The 13639-nt window shown below is 37.1% G+C and overlaps 1 protein-coding gene across 1 annotated transcript in view; it reads right to left on the bottom strand.

The window, feature by feature from the left end:
* Positions 1 to 13639, bottom strand: part of MAMDC2 (MAM domain containing 2) — a 200994-nt gene that overhangs the window by 25994 nt on the left and 161361 nt on the right. Inside the window, exons 10-11 of the mRNA XM_006834912.1 lie at positions 8275 to 8368; positions 5838 to 5990 (exon numbers count right to left, since the gene is read on the bottom strand). Of these exons, the coding sequence (XP_006834975.1) occupies positions 5838 to 5990; positions 8275 to 8368 (247 nt within the window). The remainder of the gene's footprint in view (positions 1 to 5837; positions 5991 to 8274; positions 8369 to 13639) is intronic.

Raw genomic sequence — 13639 nt, 5'->3', positions numbered from 1 at the left:
CAAGGTTGGCAGTTCAAATTCACCAGCCGCTCCTCAGAAACCCTACACAGGGTGGCTATGAGTCGGAATCAACTCAACGACTCCATACAATAAACACTGTACAGTGAACCACAAGGACCATAGTTTGAGCCCATCAGCCTCTCCACAGAGAAATATGAGGCTTTCTGCTCTCACAAAATTTTTTTAAAGTCTTGGAAACCCTATACAGGGATGATATGAGTTGGAACCGACTCAACAATACTTAATAACAACAGCATGTATACATGTACACAGTTCTGGTATCAGTCCTGGAATAAGCACAGGACTGATAACCACAAGGTTGTGCTTGAAACGCACCTGCTGCTCCTTGGAAACCCTATACAGCATCAGTATGAGTCAGAATAACTTGACAGCTCTTAACAACAGCTGTTGTTGATTTTAAATGCTGTCGAGCCCATTGATGCTGCCACTTTGCCAATCCATGTCACTGGGGGAGGTCTTCCTCTTATGAGACTAGGACAAGTTTATTACTGAAAGAATTTATCTGCAGCCATCCTCTGTTTGCAGGGACCTGTTTACACATGTTGTGTTTGGAATAAGCCTATGCATGCACAAACTGGAAGCCCAATTGCAGTACTTTTTGACTTACCCTCATGTACACAAGGGGGCTTCAAAAAGTTCATGGAAAAATGGAACAACACAAAAAAGGAATTTTCCCATGTACTTTAATCCCACCCCCATTTCTCACAAACACAGTAAAAAACCTATGCCTTCTACATTTGTTTGTCAAGTGCTCCCTTCTGGAGAGGTGTTTTTGTAAACACACTATGCTAATTTTAAAAAACAACAATATGTAAATAAACCAAAACACTGGGATAGCAATGCTTACTAAAACACTTTCCAGTGGGTGGGACCAGTTGGAAAACATAGAAGGTGTGTGTTATTTTAAATATGGCATACATAAAATATGGCTTTAACAAACAAATGACTGTTTTAAAGGACCTTTTGTTTGCTTATACTTTATTTTTGAATAAGTGGTCCTTGTCACATTGTGATTTGAAAGCTAATACATCAGTTCACATATATTAAAAACTCACCAAACTTAATGCCAGTGAGCCAATTTTGATTCATAGCGATCTTGTTGAGGGTTTCTGAGGTGGTAAATCTTTCTGGGAGCAGAAAGCCTCATTTTCCTCCACTGGAGTTGCTGGTGGGTTTGAACTGCTGGCGTTACAATTAGTAGTACAGTGCTTAACCTACAGCACCACCAGCGCTCATTCCTCAAGTCATGGGCTTTAGGATACATGATAGCTTTGGGGGCTGTGTTCCTGGAGGTATGCATACAACAGTGGTTCACAGATACTAGAAACAGCTCAGAAATAACATACATTTTCTTCTGAACACATTTCTAGGGATGTCTTGGAATGGCATTTGCTTCAATATGTCCTTTGCAAGAGAAGGTACCCTTCTTTAATGCACAAAGTATAAAGGATGAGATTATGCTGCTATGTGAAGAACTGTTTTTCCCACTGAAGCTGCCACAGCTGTGAGAGGTTATGTGTTGTGTTTTCTCAGTATCATGGAGACTGGGAAACTCTGGCGAGACAGCTGAACAGTACATGGCCATTAGAGGCAGACAGACCTGTACGTCTACCCCCCACTCTACTAGTTAGTGCTGGGTGGACCAATAAAGACACTTAACTTCTCTGAGCTTTGGAGTTCTCATCTGAAAACTGGGCGATTTCACTTACTTTCCATGTTGTGGGACAGATGTAAAGCTCCGAGGATCATGCGTTCTCACACAGAGTGTTCAAGAAATGATGCAGCAAAACATTCATTAAAGAACTTTTAAGAAGAAGAAGAAAAATATCTTCTACCCAATGTGACATCTATTGGTACCATGAGCAGAGGAGAACAAAGTTTGCTTCTTCATTTGCACTGTTATTTATAGAAATGAGAATATATAATCTGCAAAAGGTTGTAATTGGTTAAAACACTGGAAAGTGTCTTGAGAACCTTGCCATTTTTCTTTATTGAAACAAGTGAAATTAAAGAAATATAGAAGAAGGCAAACCCTAGAAGAATTTACTGGAAAACAACAACAACAATAACAACACTTGAATTCTCTGTATGTGTAACAAAGGATTTCATTTAACATCACACGTATTCACTCAGAATACATATAGAGCACACTAGGAAGTTTCTGCATTGCAATTTTTCCGGTAATGTTTTTAATCAAATCAGCTGAACAATCTTTCTAAGTTTGCAAAGACAAAGCAAACACAATTAGATCATTTCCTTTAAAGAAAACCATACAAAATTAACTAACATGTGCTCCTATAACACAGAAATAATGCAAATTAAAAAGCAAAATGATGATCAGTTTAATATATACTGCATATGTTTTTGTTAGATTTCTATATATCAATTGTATGTGTATAGGGAGGGCATGGGTCATGGTCTGCCAATCAAACGAACTTGGACTATAGTCATTTTATTGGTGGGATGTGAGAAGTAATAAGACTTCATTCTGCTCCTTCAGCTTGAAAGCGAAGGCATACATCTGTCAGTCACATTATTTATAATCCATAGAAAAGCTAAGTAACTATGACTAGGTTGGCATGAGAATAAGGCACGTAGCAAGCAGCAGCAGTCACTGCCACCGATGATGAGACAGCAAGGAAGAGGATGGAAGTCATGAAGAAAAGTGAAGAAGTGGGGGGACTATCTCTACTGAGCTCCTAATTCCTACAAACCCCATGAAAATCGCTTTTTATGAGGGAACGTCAAAAAACTTTGTGGAAAAATTCCATTATCTTTTTTTCCCTTACAATTTTTTTTTTTTAATTGTAGCAACATATAGACAACACAGCATTTACTATTTCAACCATTTCACATGTACAATCCAGTCACACCAACCACAGCCCATGTTGCACAACCATCCCTGCTATCCATTTCCAAATCTTTTTCCCCCTTTTTAACTCTCATTCCTCTTCTTTCCTTTCCCTTTTTTTGTTTTTGGGAAAGCTCCCATTGGTTTGTCCTAATGAGAAAATAAGTATATCTTGTTTCCCTTCCAGTACATGAAAGACAGAAAGAAAAAAATAACAAAAAAGGAAGCAATTTCCTTTTTTTCTTCCTTTTCTTTTTAACTGCTTTCTTCAACACCCAAGTTAGCATGTATCTACACTACACCCAGTTAATAATTCTCCCTTCCCTGTCAACTCTGGGAACCATCACTAAGAGTTTATTATAGAATGAAAAACTTTTCTTGACTTTTTACAGTAATAGTCTCATAGAGTTTGTCCCTTTGCGACTGGCTAATTTCACCCAGCGTATGTCCTCCAATCACCAGTAATGATCAAGACATCTTGATTGCATGTTTAACCAATTTCAGATTGAAGAAGTTGGTAGAATTCTTCCATTTCATCCTCACTGGCTTTAGTGGTTGGTGTGTAAATTATGAATAATAGTGGTATTAACTGGGTTTCACTGTTGTTGTTGTTGTTAAGTGCCGTAGAGTCGGTTCAGACCCATAGTGACCCTGTATAGGGTTTCCAAGGAGTGACTGGTGAGCTTGAACCATCAGCCTTGCAGTTCAAATGGCTTTGCAGTCTGGTGCATTAACCCACAGTGCCACATTGGGCTTCTCTGTAGACGCATGGATATTATCCTATCACAGACAGTGTTGTACCTCATGACTGATCTGGAGATGTTCTTTTTGACAATGAATGCAACACCCTTCCTCTTCAATATGTCATTTCCGGCATTGTAAAACATGTGGTCATCAGATTCAAAATGGCCAATACCAGTCCATTTCAGCTCACTAATGCCTAAGATACCGATGTTTATGTGTTCCATTTCATTTTTGACAACTTCCATATTCCCAGATTCTTACTTCATACATTCCATGTTCTGATTTTCAATGGATGTTTACAGCTGTTTCTCTTCATTTTGAGTTTTGCCCTATCAGCAAATGAAGTTCCCATGGGCTTTACTTCATTTTGAGGAGGCAACTCTTCCCCAGTCACAGCTCTTCCCCAGTCGGTTCTCTGGGCAAATTATTGAATGATGCAGTAAGCATCAAGAGAAGATGGAAGGAACACAGGGAGTCACTGTACCAAAAGGAAATGGTTTATGTTCAACTGTTTCAATAATGCCTAACATTTTATAAGTACCGGACTGCTTTGATTATTGTAGCTTTATAATTTATTCTGAAGCTGTAAAGTGTGAGTCCTCCTACTTTGTACTTCTTTTTCAAGATTACTTTAGTGGTTTGGGGTCCCTTGCAGTTTCATATAAATTAAAGGATTGAATCTTTCCCTAGTTACAGTAGGTATGTTTTTTGTTGACTCTTTGCAATTTTCTACATAAACAATCATATCATCTGTTCATGAAGACTTTTAAAAATACTTGAAATTGTGATTGCTTTAATATCGCAATAGAATTGGGGCATTGTGGGATCTGCCAATGGGTAGAGAAAGGAGAATCTTTTATAGTATATTTGAAGAAAGTGCTGGGCAGTATGATACTTTGTTCCTGATGATACTCTACCAAGTCTGGCTAATTTGATAGACAGGTTATACTGTATATTGTTCTATAATGTGATCCCATAGCCTTGTCGTGAAGTAGGCCACAAGAAACATCACTATGCAAACCATCTGTGTATTTGATGTAATGATGGCTTTTCCAGAAGAGTCCTTGAGGGATCAACTCTATTATGAGTAGTTTTTTTCTGGACCAAATGGTGTGCTTTTATCCATTGGTATACCAAGTGAGATCCGGGTATCAGTGAGAAAGGCCCTCTCCATAGGGACTAGTTTACCACTGATATTGTTTATAATCACTAGCATCTGATGATGACAAAAAGCAAATCAACTTTTAGTCTGTTTCATTTCAGCTTAGGAATTTTCTACATAAAATGCACTTTCTTATTGCCTAAATCTTAGGGTGGACTATCCTCTCTGCTGCTTCCCACTTGGTACTTGGCTTTTATCTTAAGGGCACTGTGAACTACATGGGCCAGGTTTCCATCTGTGTTTTAGGAAACTTGGAGCCAACGTGTTTGCCTTTTACTCCATACATCAGAACATGTTGTATAGCAGACCTCAGAGCTAGATTAGCTTAGACCACCATTTCTGTTTTCTAACTTTTTATGGTGAATCTGGTGAACATTTACAGTGTAGATCAATTTTCTTTTCAACAATTCATCTACATTATAACATCACTTAATCCACTTCCTCCTTGGTTTTTTTTGTTTGTTTTTTTCCCCCCAATCCTCCTTTCCTAACTCTTCTGAACTTTGTCTTTGGGTACACATTGCCCTTTTGATCTCAAATGTTTGATTATCCTAAGGTGTTCATGTCTCCCTAGAATTCTTTTTCCCTCATAGGCCTGTCTACTGTTTGGCTGTTAGTTAAGCCTTGGAGGTGAATTCATTTCTAGAACCGGAGGATGACTAAATAGACCACCATTTCTTTTTGACTTCTCGCTCTCTCTTTCTCAGTCAACTTTCAATTAAGTTACATGTATGCATTTATCTGTATAATCCCTTTTAGATTATCTCGGCAGTAAAAACATATACAACACAGTAAGTGGTAAAAATGGCTTCAGGTATACACACCATGTGTGTAGAATTACATGTGTCATAGTTCATTCTAGACATAAAACTTACATTTACACATTTCAAAATTCAGTCAATGACTTGTTGTTGCTGTTGCTAAGTGCCTTTGAGTTGGTTCTGACTCAGAAAGACCCTGTATAGGTTTGAACTGCCGACCTTGTGGTCCAGCGCATTGTCATGCTGATGGTATCTTAGGAGATTTGCTTAGGAAGCAGTACTAGGTGACATAACTCACCTACCCCAGTAGTGTGATCTCCCTTTGGTCCTGTGTAGGAGGTGGGAGTCTCTCCTCTTCTCCTGTGCCAGCTGCTCCGGTTTCTTCTCTCCTGAGTAAAGGCACATTCATCTTGTTCAAAAGTACACTCTCCAGGTGGAGGTGGAGGCCTCTCTGCAAGGAAACAGCAGGTGTTGCAATTGCTGAGGCATTTTCAATAAATCTGGATCTCATGGCTCACTGGGAGTCTGCCGTGCAGGTGTGTGTGCAGGCTAGCCATATGCTCTGCATACGGAGAGGCAGCCCCTCACTGGCAGATAGCCTACCTCCGCAGAGTTCTGGGTACTGCCACAGGGGTGGAGAGCTCTCACAAAGCCAGATCAAAACTACTGGGATACTGTATCTGAAAAAGAAACTTGCCCTGACTTGTGAATTTATTTGTGTAACTGAGCTGACAAAGCCTTGAAAATTGAAGGTACACTGCCTTTATGAAAATATGGAAAGCCATACATTTGCACAATAGAGGAATGTTCTTCAGAAATCCAGGCTGAGGGAAGGGATTCTGTGGTTGCTTTGGATGAGGCGGAGAATGTGAGAAAACGATCGTATGTGCTTCTGGGGGAGGCACTGCTGTGAGGGGCACATGACATTATTTCTCTGGGCTTCAGCATTCTTGCTTTTCCCTTTACATTTTATTAATTTTGTTGCTGAGAATATACACAGCAAACATACACCAACTCAAGTTTCTGCATGTACAACGCAGTGACGCTGATTACATTTTTGGAGTTGTGCCAATTCTCACCCTCTTTTTCTGAGTTGTTTCTCTCTTATCACCATAAACTGCCCTTTAAGGTTTCCATCTAATTTTTCGAGTTGCTGTTGTCAATTTAATGTGCCTCAGTAATCTTATCTGCAATGTGGGAATATTAATAGTGCCCACTCCACTGGATGGTGAGGATTCAATGGGATAAATGTATGTAAAGTATTTATCTGATGTTCCCAATAAGTAACAGTAAAAAATAAATATTAGGATTCTGTGTTGTGTCACTTGGAGTCTCATTTTCCATTTCCAAAGGCAAAGATCTATGTGTTTGGATGCTATCTGTGCCAATATTAGTAACTATTATCACTAGAATGGTGTCACCTCCTAATGTATTAGGAACTTCTCTTTTTGTTGAATTTGGTTGTATCTCCTTCCATCTAAATCCTTAACAAATTTCTCTACTAAATAACCTTTTTAAGAGAGCTTTTGCAAGATAATTATTTCACTTCATCTTATTTTATATCTGGTACAAGCTAATGAAGTTTCTTTCCCTCTTCTATGTGTAGAGGTTTTTTTTTTTGTTTTTATCATTCTCTTCTTTGCTTTTGTCTTGCCTTGTAAAGCAAGGGACTAAAAACTTACAGTCTTTAATGAAATAAAACAAAAGCACTCCATTGTTGTCATGGATTCTGACTCACATTGACCCTAGAGAACTATCCCATAGACTTTCTAGACTAAGTCTTTATGGAAGCAGACTGCCAAATGTCTTTTGGAGGGACTGGTGGGTTTGCGTCAGCACCTTTCACTTAGCAGTCAATTGCTTTAACCATTGTGCCACCAGGGTTCCTTTTTATTGAAATAAATATGGAGATTATTCTCCAGTGCCATTGCATGTTTGTTAAAGAAATGGATAGATACTGCATGATTTAGGATGCAGTGGTAATTAGTAACTACTGCATTGAGTTATGTGCCATTTTCTTCTTAGACATAATGTCCAACACATAGCCAACTATAGCCATCTTAAATCCTTGGTAAATTGTACCATTGTCATTTAATTCATTTAGAAAATGTTTCCATATTATAATTTTAGTATTATATATTTACCGTAGAGTTTATGTAATCAGAATTTTATCAATATTGTTTGAACATCTGTATTCACACAAGATGATTACAACAATACCAACACTATTGATTATAATAAAAGGTACTTGCTTTTTAGGGCAGTTTTCTGCCAGGCTTTATGCTAGGAAATTTGTATGTATTTATCTCCTATATTCAGATTGTTGTTGTTGTTGATGTTAAGTACCATTGAGTCGGTTCCAACTCATAGCGACCCTGTATAGGGTTTCCAAGGAGCAGTTGGTGAGCTTGAACCACTGACCTTGCAATTCAAACCGACCTTGCAGTTTACCTCATTAACCTGCAGTGCCACACCAGGACTCTTACTATCATAATTTCAGGATGAGGACACAGAGATTATCATGTGCAAAATGTCACTCACTGAATTAGAGTCATTATTTCTGAATCACAAAGCTTGCTACACAGCCTTGCAGAGATGCACTTCTGGCAAACCTAGCATAAAAGCATAGGATGGATCAGCACAGACTAAATGTATAATCTATTCTTAACAGAGAAGAAACAAGAAATGCCACTTATAGGCATTGGGCAAAGAGAGTTGAGATACCTATATCATACCTGGAGACCAGCAGCTTCCCAGTTGTATAGTAATGTCATCCAAGGCTACAAGACCACAGTCCCAGAAGCTCTTGCACAGGCTCATGAAAACGACCTACAATGCATAAAAAAGAAAACTACGAATTTTATTAACTGGAAATTAGAAACTCATAATCTGGTATTTACTTAACAAAACAAACATGCATAAACAAATAATCAACACCTCTTCACTGTCCATACAGATAACAGAACACAATGGCATGAACAATGGAAAACATTTATATATGGTCCTGAAATGACTTATATCAATTTTTAAAGCAGATTCAACCATATTATGTATATTCAACCAATATATGGTATATGTTGCTGCTGAAATTAGTTTTAGTTCTTTAAATAATTGACATTATTTTTATTCTTTAAATAAGAGTAAGGAAAGCAAGAAGTCAGTTGGGTGGCAGAAGAAATCTGCCAGGCTTTAAATATTTCCCCCAGATAATCCAAAGAGTGCATACAGACTCAATGGTTCTCTAAGCATTTTTACAAAACATTTCCAGTGTAAGCACTACTAATTTTTTGAAAATGACTTTCAGGCAATGTGCTTCATTCATATTGTGAACAAAGCCCCAGTGATTTGTTATCTGGGGACTTATGCGCCATTTCCAAAGACAAAGATCTATGTGCCTGGTAATAAAAATCCCCCACACGGTTATTTTAACAGGCCAAACATTTTTATTGTTTTATATGAAAGGAAAATAAACCCATACCATAAATTATTAAATTCATGGTTCCAGAGAGAGAAAAAAGACTTGATTTCTTTCCTTTAGGTCAAGTCTAAATTCTACTTTGCGTATATAAGATGAGGTGAGAGCATGTTTCAAAAGATTAATATGAGATTTTCTATGTACCTTGTGGTTTACAAAGCGGTCTCCCATATAGAACCTAGTGTTTAATTAGCACAAAGTCACACAGTACATGTACAACCTCAAACACAAATCTGAGCTCAAACAAAGACAGAGGAAGAAAGATCAAAGTCTAAAACCCCAAATGTAACTAATGAGAACATTTGAGTTTGGAGGGGTTCCCAAATTCAAAAGTAATTTCATCAAGTTTATCTGTGCTACCAGAAGGGTGTCTTTGCTCATTTATGATAAAATCCATCAGAATGTAGAATTTATTATTATTAGAAATAAAATTATGTAATGGTTTAACAGTATGCCAAAAGTCAAAGCCGATTCATAGTGACAGGGTCGAGCTGTCCCATAAGGTTTTGTAGGCTGTAATCTTTATGGAAACAGATTGTCACAGCTTTCTCCCACAAAGCAGATGGTGGGCTCCAACTGTCAACATTTTGGTTAGCAGCTAAGCGCTTTAACCATGGCACCACAAGGACTTTTGTACTTTATTAAGAGAGAAAATTTCTTAAATTTTATTTTGCTAAAATCTTCAAAATAACTAATTGTGTGAAGGAGCTCTGGTAGCATAGTGGTTATGAGTTGGGCTGTTAAGTTCAAGGTCAGCAGTTCAAAACTACCAGTCGTTCTATGGGAGAAAGATAAGGCTTTCTGCTCCCGCAAAGTTTTACAGTCTTGGAAACTCTATACAGTGTGGCTATGAGTTGGAACTGACTCCATGGCACACAACCACCATCCCCATTACCAAGATGTGTGAAGGTTTGTTTGCACTGTCTTCATGCTGCATTGAGTTATAAAAAGGATAGTTTGGAGATATAACAATAAATTATATATGTACTTCTGGTGTGGCTCTGGAGGATCAATACTGGACTGCGAACCACAAGGTCAGAAGTTCAAACTCACCAGCTGCTACTTGGAAACCCTATGAGTTGGAATCAATTCAATGGCACTTAACAACAATTAACAATTAACTCATGTAGTATATTTATAAAAAACAAAAAAAAATGGGGTGATTAAAAAAAATTTCTCTTAATTTTCCCATTTCATAGATTGTCAAGTATTATCTAAATATGCAGAATATTTTGCTGGAAGAAATTATGCCTGGAAACATTCTCTATTTTCAAAGCAAAGATCTGTGCCATTAGCCCTTAAATTCAGTTTACATTTTTGTTGGCATTTTTTTGTTTGTTTGTTGGTACAGGGGAAGGAATAATTATCTATTTTATAATTTACTGAATTAACTGTGCTTTGGAGAAAAAAGTTTTGGATTTCCTTCCTTTAGGCAGCTGTAATGTCTGTTTTTTTTTTTTACATGTATAATAAAAAAGTATATTTGCAAAATGAATATGTGATAATGAAACATGATTCACTATATAAATCATTATCTGAATAAAATTCACACTTGGCATGGTGATCTATTCTAAAGAGGAAAAACATTAACATGCTTTTTATATGTTTACTAAAGCATTATTTTATTATGACCATAAAACCAAGCCAGCCAGCCAGCAAGCAAATAATCTAAAATTTCAGCAATAGAAGAGATAGATTACATGGAGCAACAATCTAACAAATAGTTTTAGATTTGATAGTTTATGCATATCATTCAGTAATTTAGAAATATATTCCTCTCATTTGTTGTCTCAAAATGTTATATAAAGAAAAAGCTATGTAAAGTTGCGGATCACTCATCTAAAAATACATTGGAAAAAACGTGGGAAATTTTATCAGAATTAGAATAATTATATTAGACTCATGGAACTGTGTAGTCCTGTTGTGGTGCTGTAGGATAAGCACTGGACTGCTAACCATAAGATTGGTAATTCAAATCCACCAGCTGCTTCTTGGAAACTCTATACAGGGTCATTATGAATCGGAACTGTCTCATTGGTACTTAACAACACTAATGTGGAATTACTGGCATTAAGCAGAATGTCTCCCTATTTTCTAAACATTTTATAATTTTGTTATATTTATAATAGGAAATAAAAGAACCCCCCCCCCCAATAGTATCTCTAATTAAGATGTGAATAATGAATTGTTTCCTAGATTGGCACTGTCTAATATATGGACTCACCATGTGTCAGAACTGACTTGAAGGCAACAGCTTTGGGTTTAGATAAGCTATGTGTGACTATTTAAATTCAAATGAACTAATATTTAAAAATCAAAAAAAAATTTTCAGTCATAGCAGCCACATTTCAAGTGCTCAAAGCCACTGGAATTTTGGTGCTATTCATAAGGTTTTCATCTTCTGGCACTGTATCTGACAATGTTCCGTTGCTATTCATAAGGTGTTCAGTGGTGTGGCACTGTAGGATAAGCACCGGACTGCTAACAACAAGGTCAGTGGTTCAAATCCACCAGCTGCTTCTTAGAAACCCTATAAAGAACTGACTTGATGGCACTTAACAACAACAAGCATTCAGAAGTATTCCGCCTCTCCTTCTTCCTAGTCTGTGTCAGTCTGGAAGCTCAGCTGAAACCTTTCCACCATGGGTGTCTTTGGTGGTATTTAAAATAATGGAAAATAGCTTCCAGCATCACAGCAACACGGAAGCCACCACAGTACAACAAGCTGACAGACGAGCAGTGGTTTCAGACCTTAGGTATTGGTGATATTTAAAATTTTTTGCTGTGATGGTTGTTGTTGTTAAGTGCTGTTGAGTCAGTTCCGACTCACAGCAATTCTGTATAGGGTTTCTGAGGTTCTGAAGTTTCTCAAGGACTGCTGACCTTGAGATTAACAGTCCAGTGCTTATCCTACAGTGTCACAAATAGGGAGGAAATGGAGATATATATATATAATTATTTGTAAACAAATAATTTTAAATACAGCTTTGTGAAGTTCAACAATATTACTAACCTTACTCTTTATCTTACTGAAAATGGATAATGCACATCACATATTCTTTGTATACAGCAGGGTTTTCAGCTAGATAATTCTATGTTGTAGGGGACTGCCCAATACACTGCAGGATGTTTAGAAGCAACCCTGGTCCCTACCCACTAGATGCCAATATCATAAAAAAGTTGAGACAACCAGACATTGTTGAATGTCCCTTGGTGGGTACAATAAGATAGGATGCCATAGTTCAATATTGTAAAAAAAGTACTGTATGGCTTTAAAAACCTGTACTAAACTCCTATAATGTGTAAATCCCATGCTAGGCCTTTTGCTGCTCAGTTCTCTGTTGATTTCAATGTTTTCATTCTCCTCCCTCAAAACAGTTGTTGATGTTAAGTGCTGTCAAGGTGGTTCCAACTCATAGCAACCTCATATAGGGTTTCTGAGGCAGTAAATCTTTGTGGGATTAGAAAGCCTCATCTTTCGCCCAAGGATTTGCTGGCGGACTCTGTCGACCTTGTGGTTCACAGTCCAATACTTATTGTACAGAGCCACTGCATTCAACAATAGGACAATAGCTAAAAAAAAAAAAAAAAAAAAAAGTTTCCATTGAGTTGGTTTTCTCTTCCTCCGCACAGCAACAGGTCAGGTGGTTTTAAACAGTAGTGAATTATCCACCAGCCCTGGAAACAAAAGGCATGGGAACCAAAAGCATAGAGGCACAATCCACAAAGTGCATAATCATCTCCTGGATTATCAGGGCTTTACTGTTCCAATCTCTGGCTCAGAAAAGTGCCATCAACTTATGTTAAAGCATGACAGAATTCTCCTTTGTTCTCATCTTTCTCTTTTTCCAACAAGAATGATCTACACTCTCAAAATAACATAATCATAGATGGCAAGCACTAAAAGGTAACCAAGCTGACTTCTCATAATATATAATTGTAACTCTCTTTTTGTGTGTGTGTGTGAATCAACAAGCTTTTATTTTCATATGTAAAGATTCTGTAAGCATAGCATAGTCAGTATTATAACAAAACTAATTTTTATGGAGAATGCTCTTAATTTATCCAGGCAATTAATATTGCTTATTTATAGATATGTATTTATAAAGACATATACTTCTGTATATACACATGATTTAGTTTATAATTTTTCTAAGCTAAAATTAGATCATTTATATTTTTCAAATTCCAAAGAAATACATTATAATATATTCAGTAAAATATCCTAATAGACATTTATATAATTGATATTTGGGATTCAGAAAACATAGTGCTTAAAAACTAAGACTCTAAAATAAGATTACTCAGAGTTCATGCTTAGCTCTAGAATTCAAGTGTACTCACCAAAAAAATGGGGTTCTGTTGATACCCAAATTTGTGGTATTGCAAAGATGATAAACCTAAAGACCAGCATCATCCCTGGCACCTAGCCTTCACTGAGAAAGACAATGAAGAGCCTTCTGGCAACCTTGCTCATCATTCTAGATATCTGTGTAGTCTTCTGGACTTGGAATTCTGAAGCTTTACTTAGATATTTCTGACTCTGGCACTTCCCTCCCAGATTGGGATCACTTTTTCCAACTCTAAAATGGCAAGTAGATATTTGTCAGAATGAAATTTAAAGT

This window comes from Chrysochloris asiatica, unplaced genomic scaffold (assembly GCF_000296735.1).
Source record: "Chrysochloris asiatica unplaced genomic scaffold, ChrAsi1.0 scaffold00014, whole genome shotgun sequence".
Lineage (NCBI taxonomy): Eukaryota > Metazoa > Chordata > Mammalia > Afrosoricida > Chrysochloridae > Chrysochloris > Chrysochloris asiatica.
This window is presented reverse-complemented; position numbering and strand designations above follow the sequence as displayed.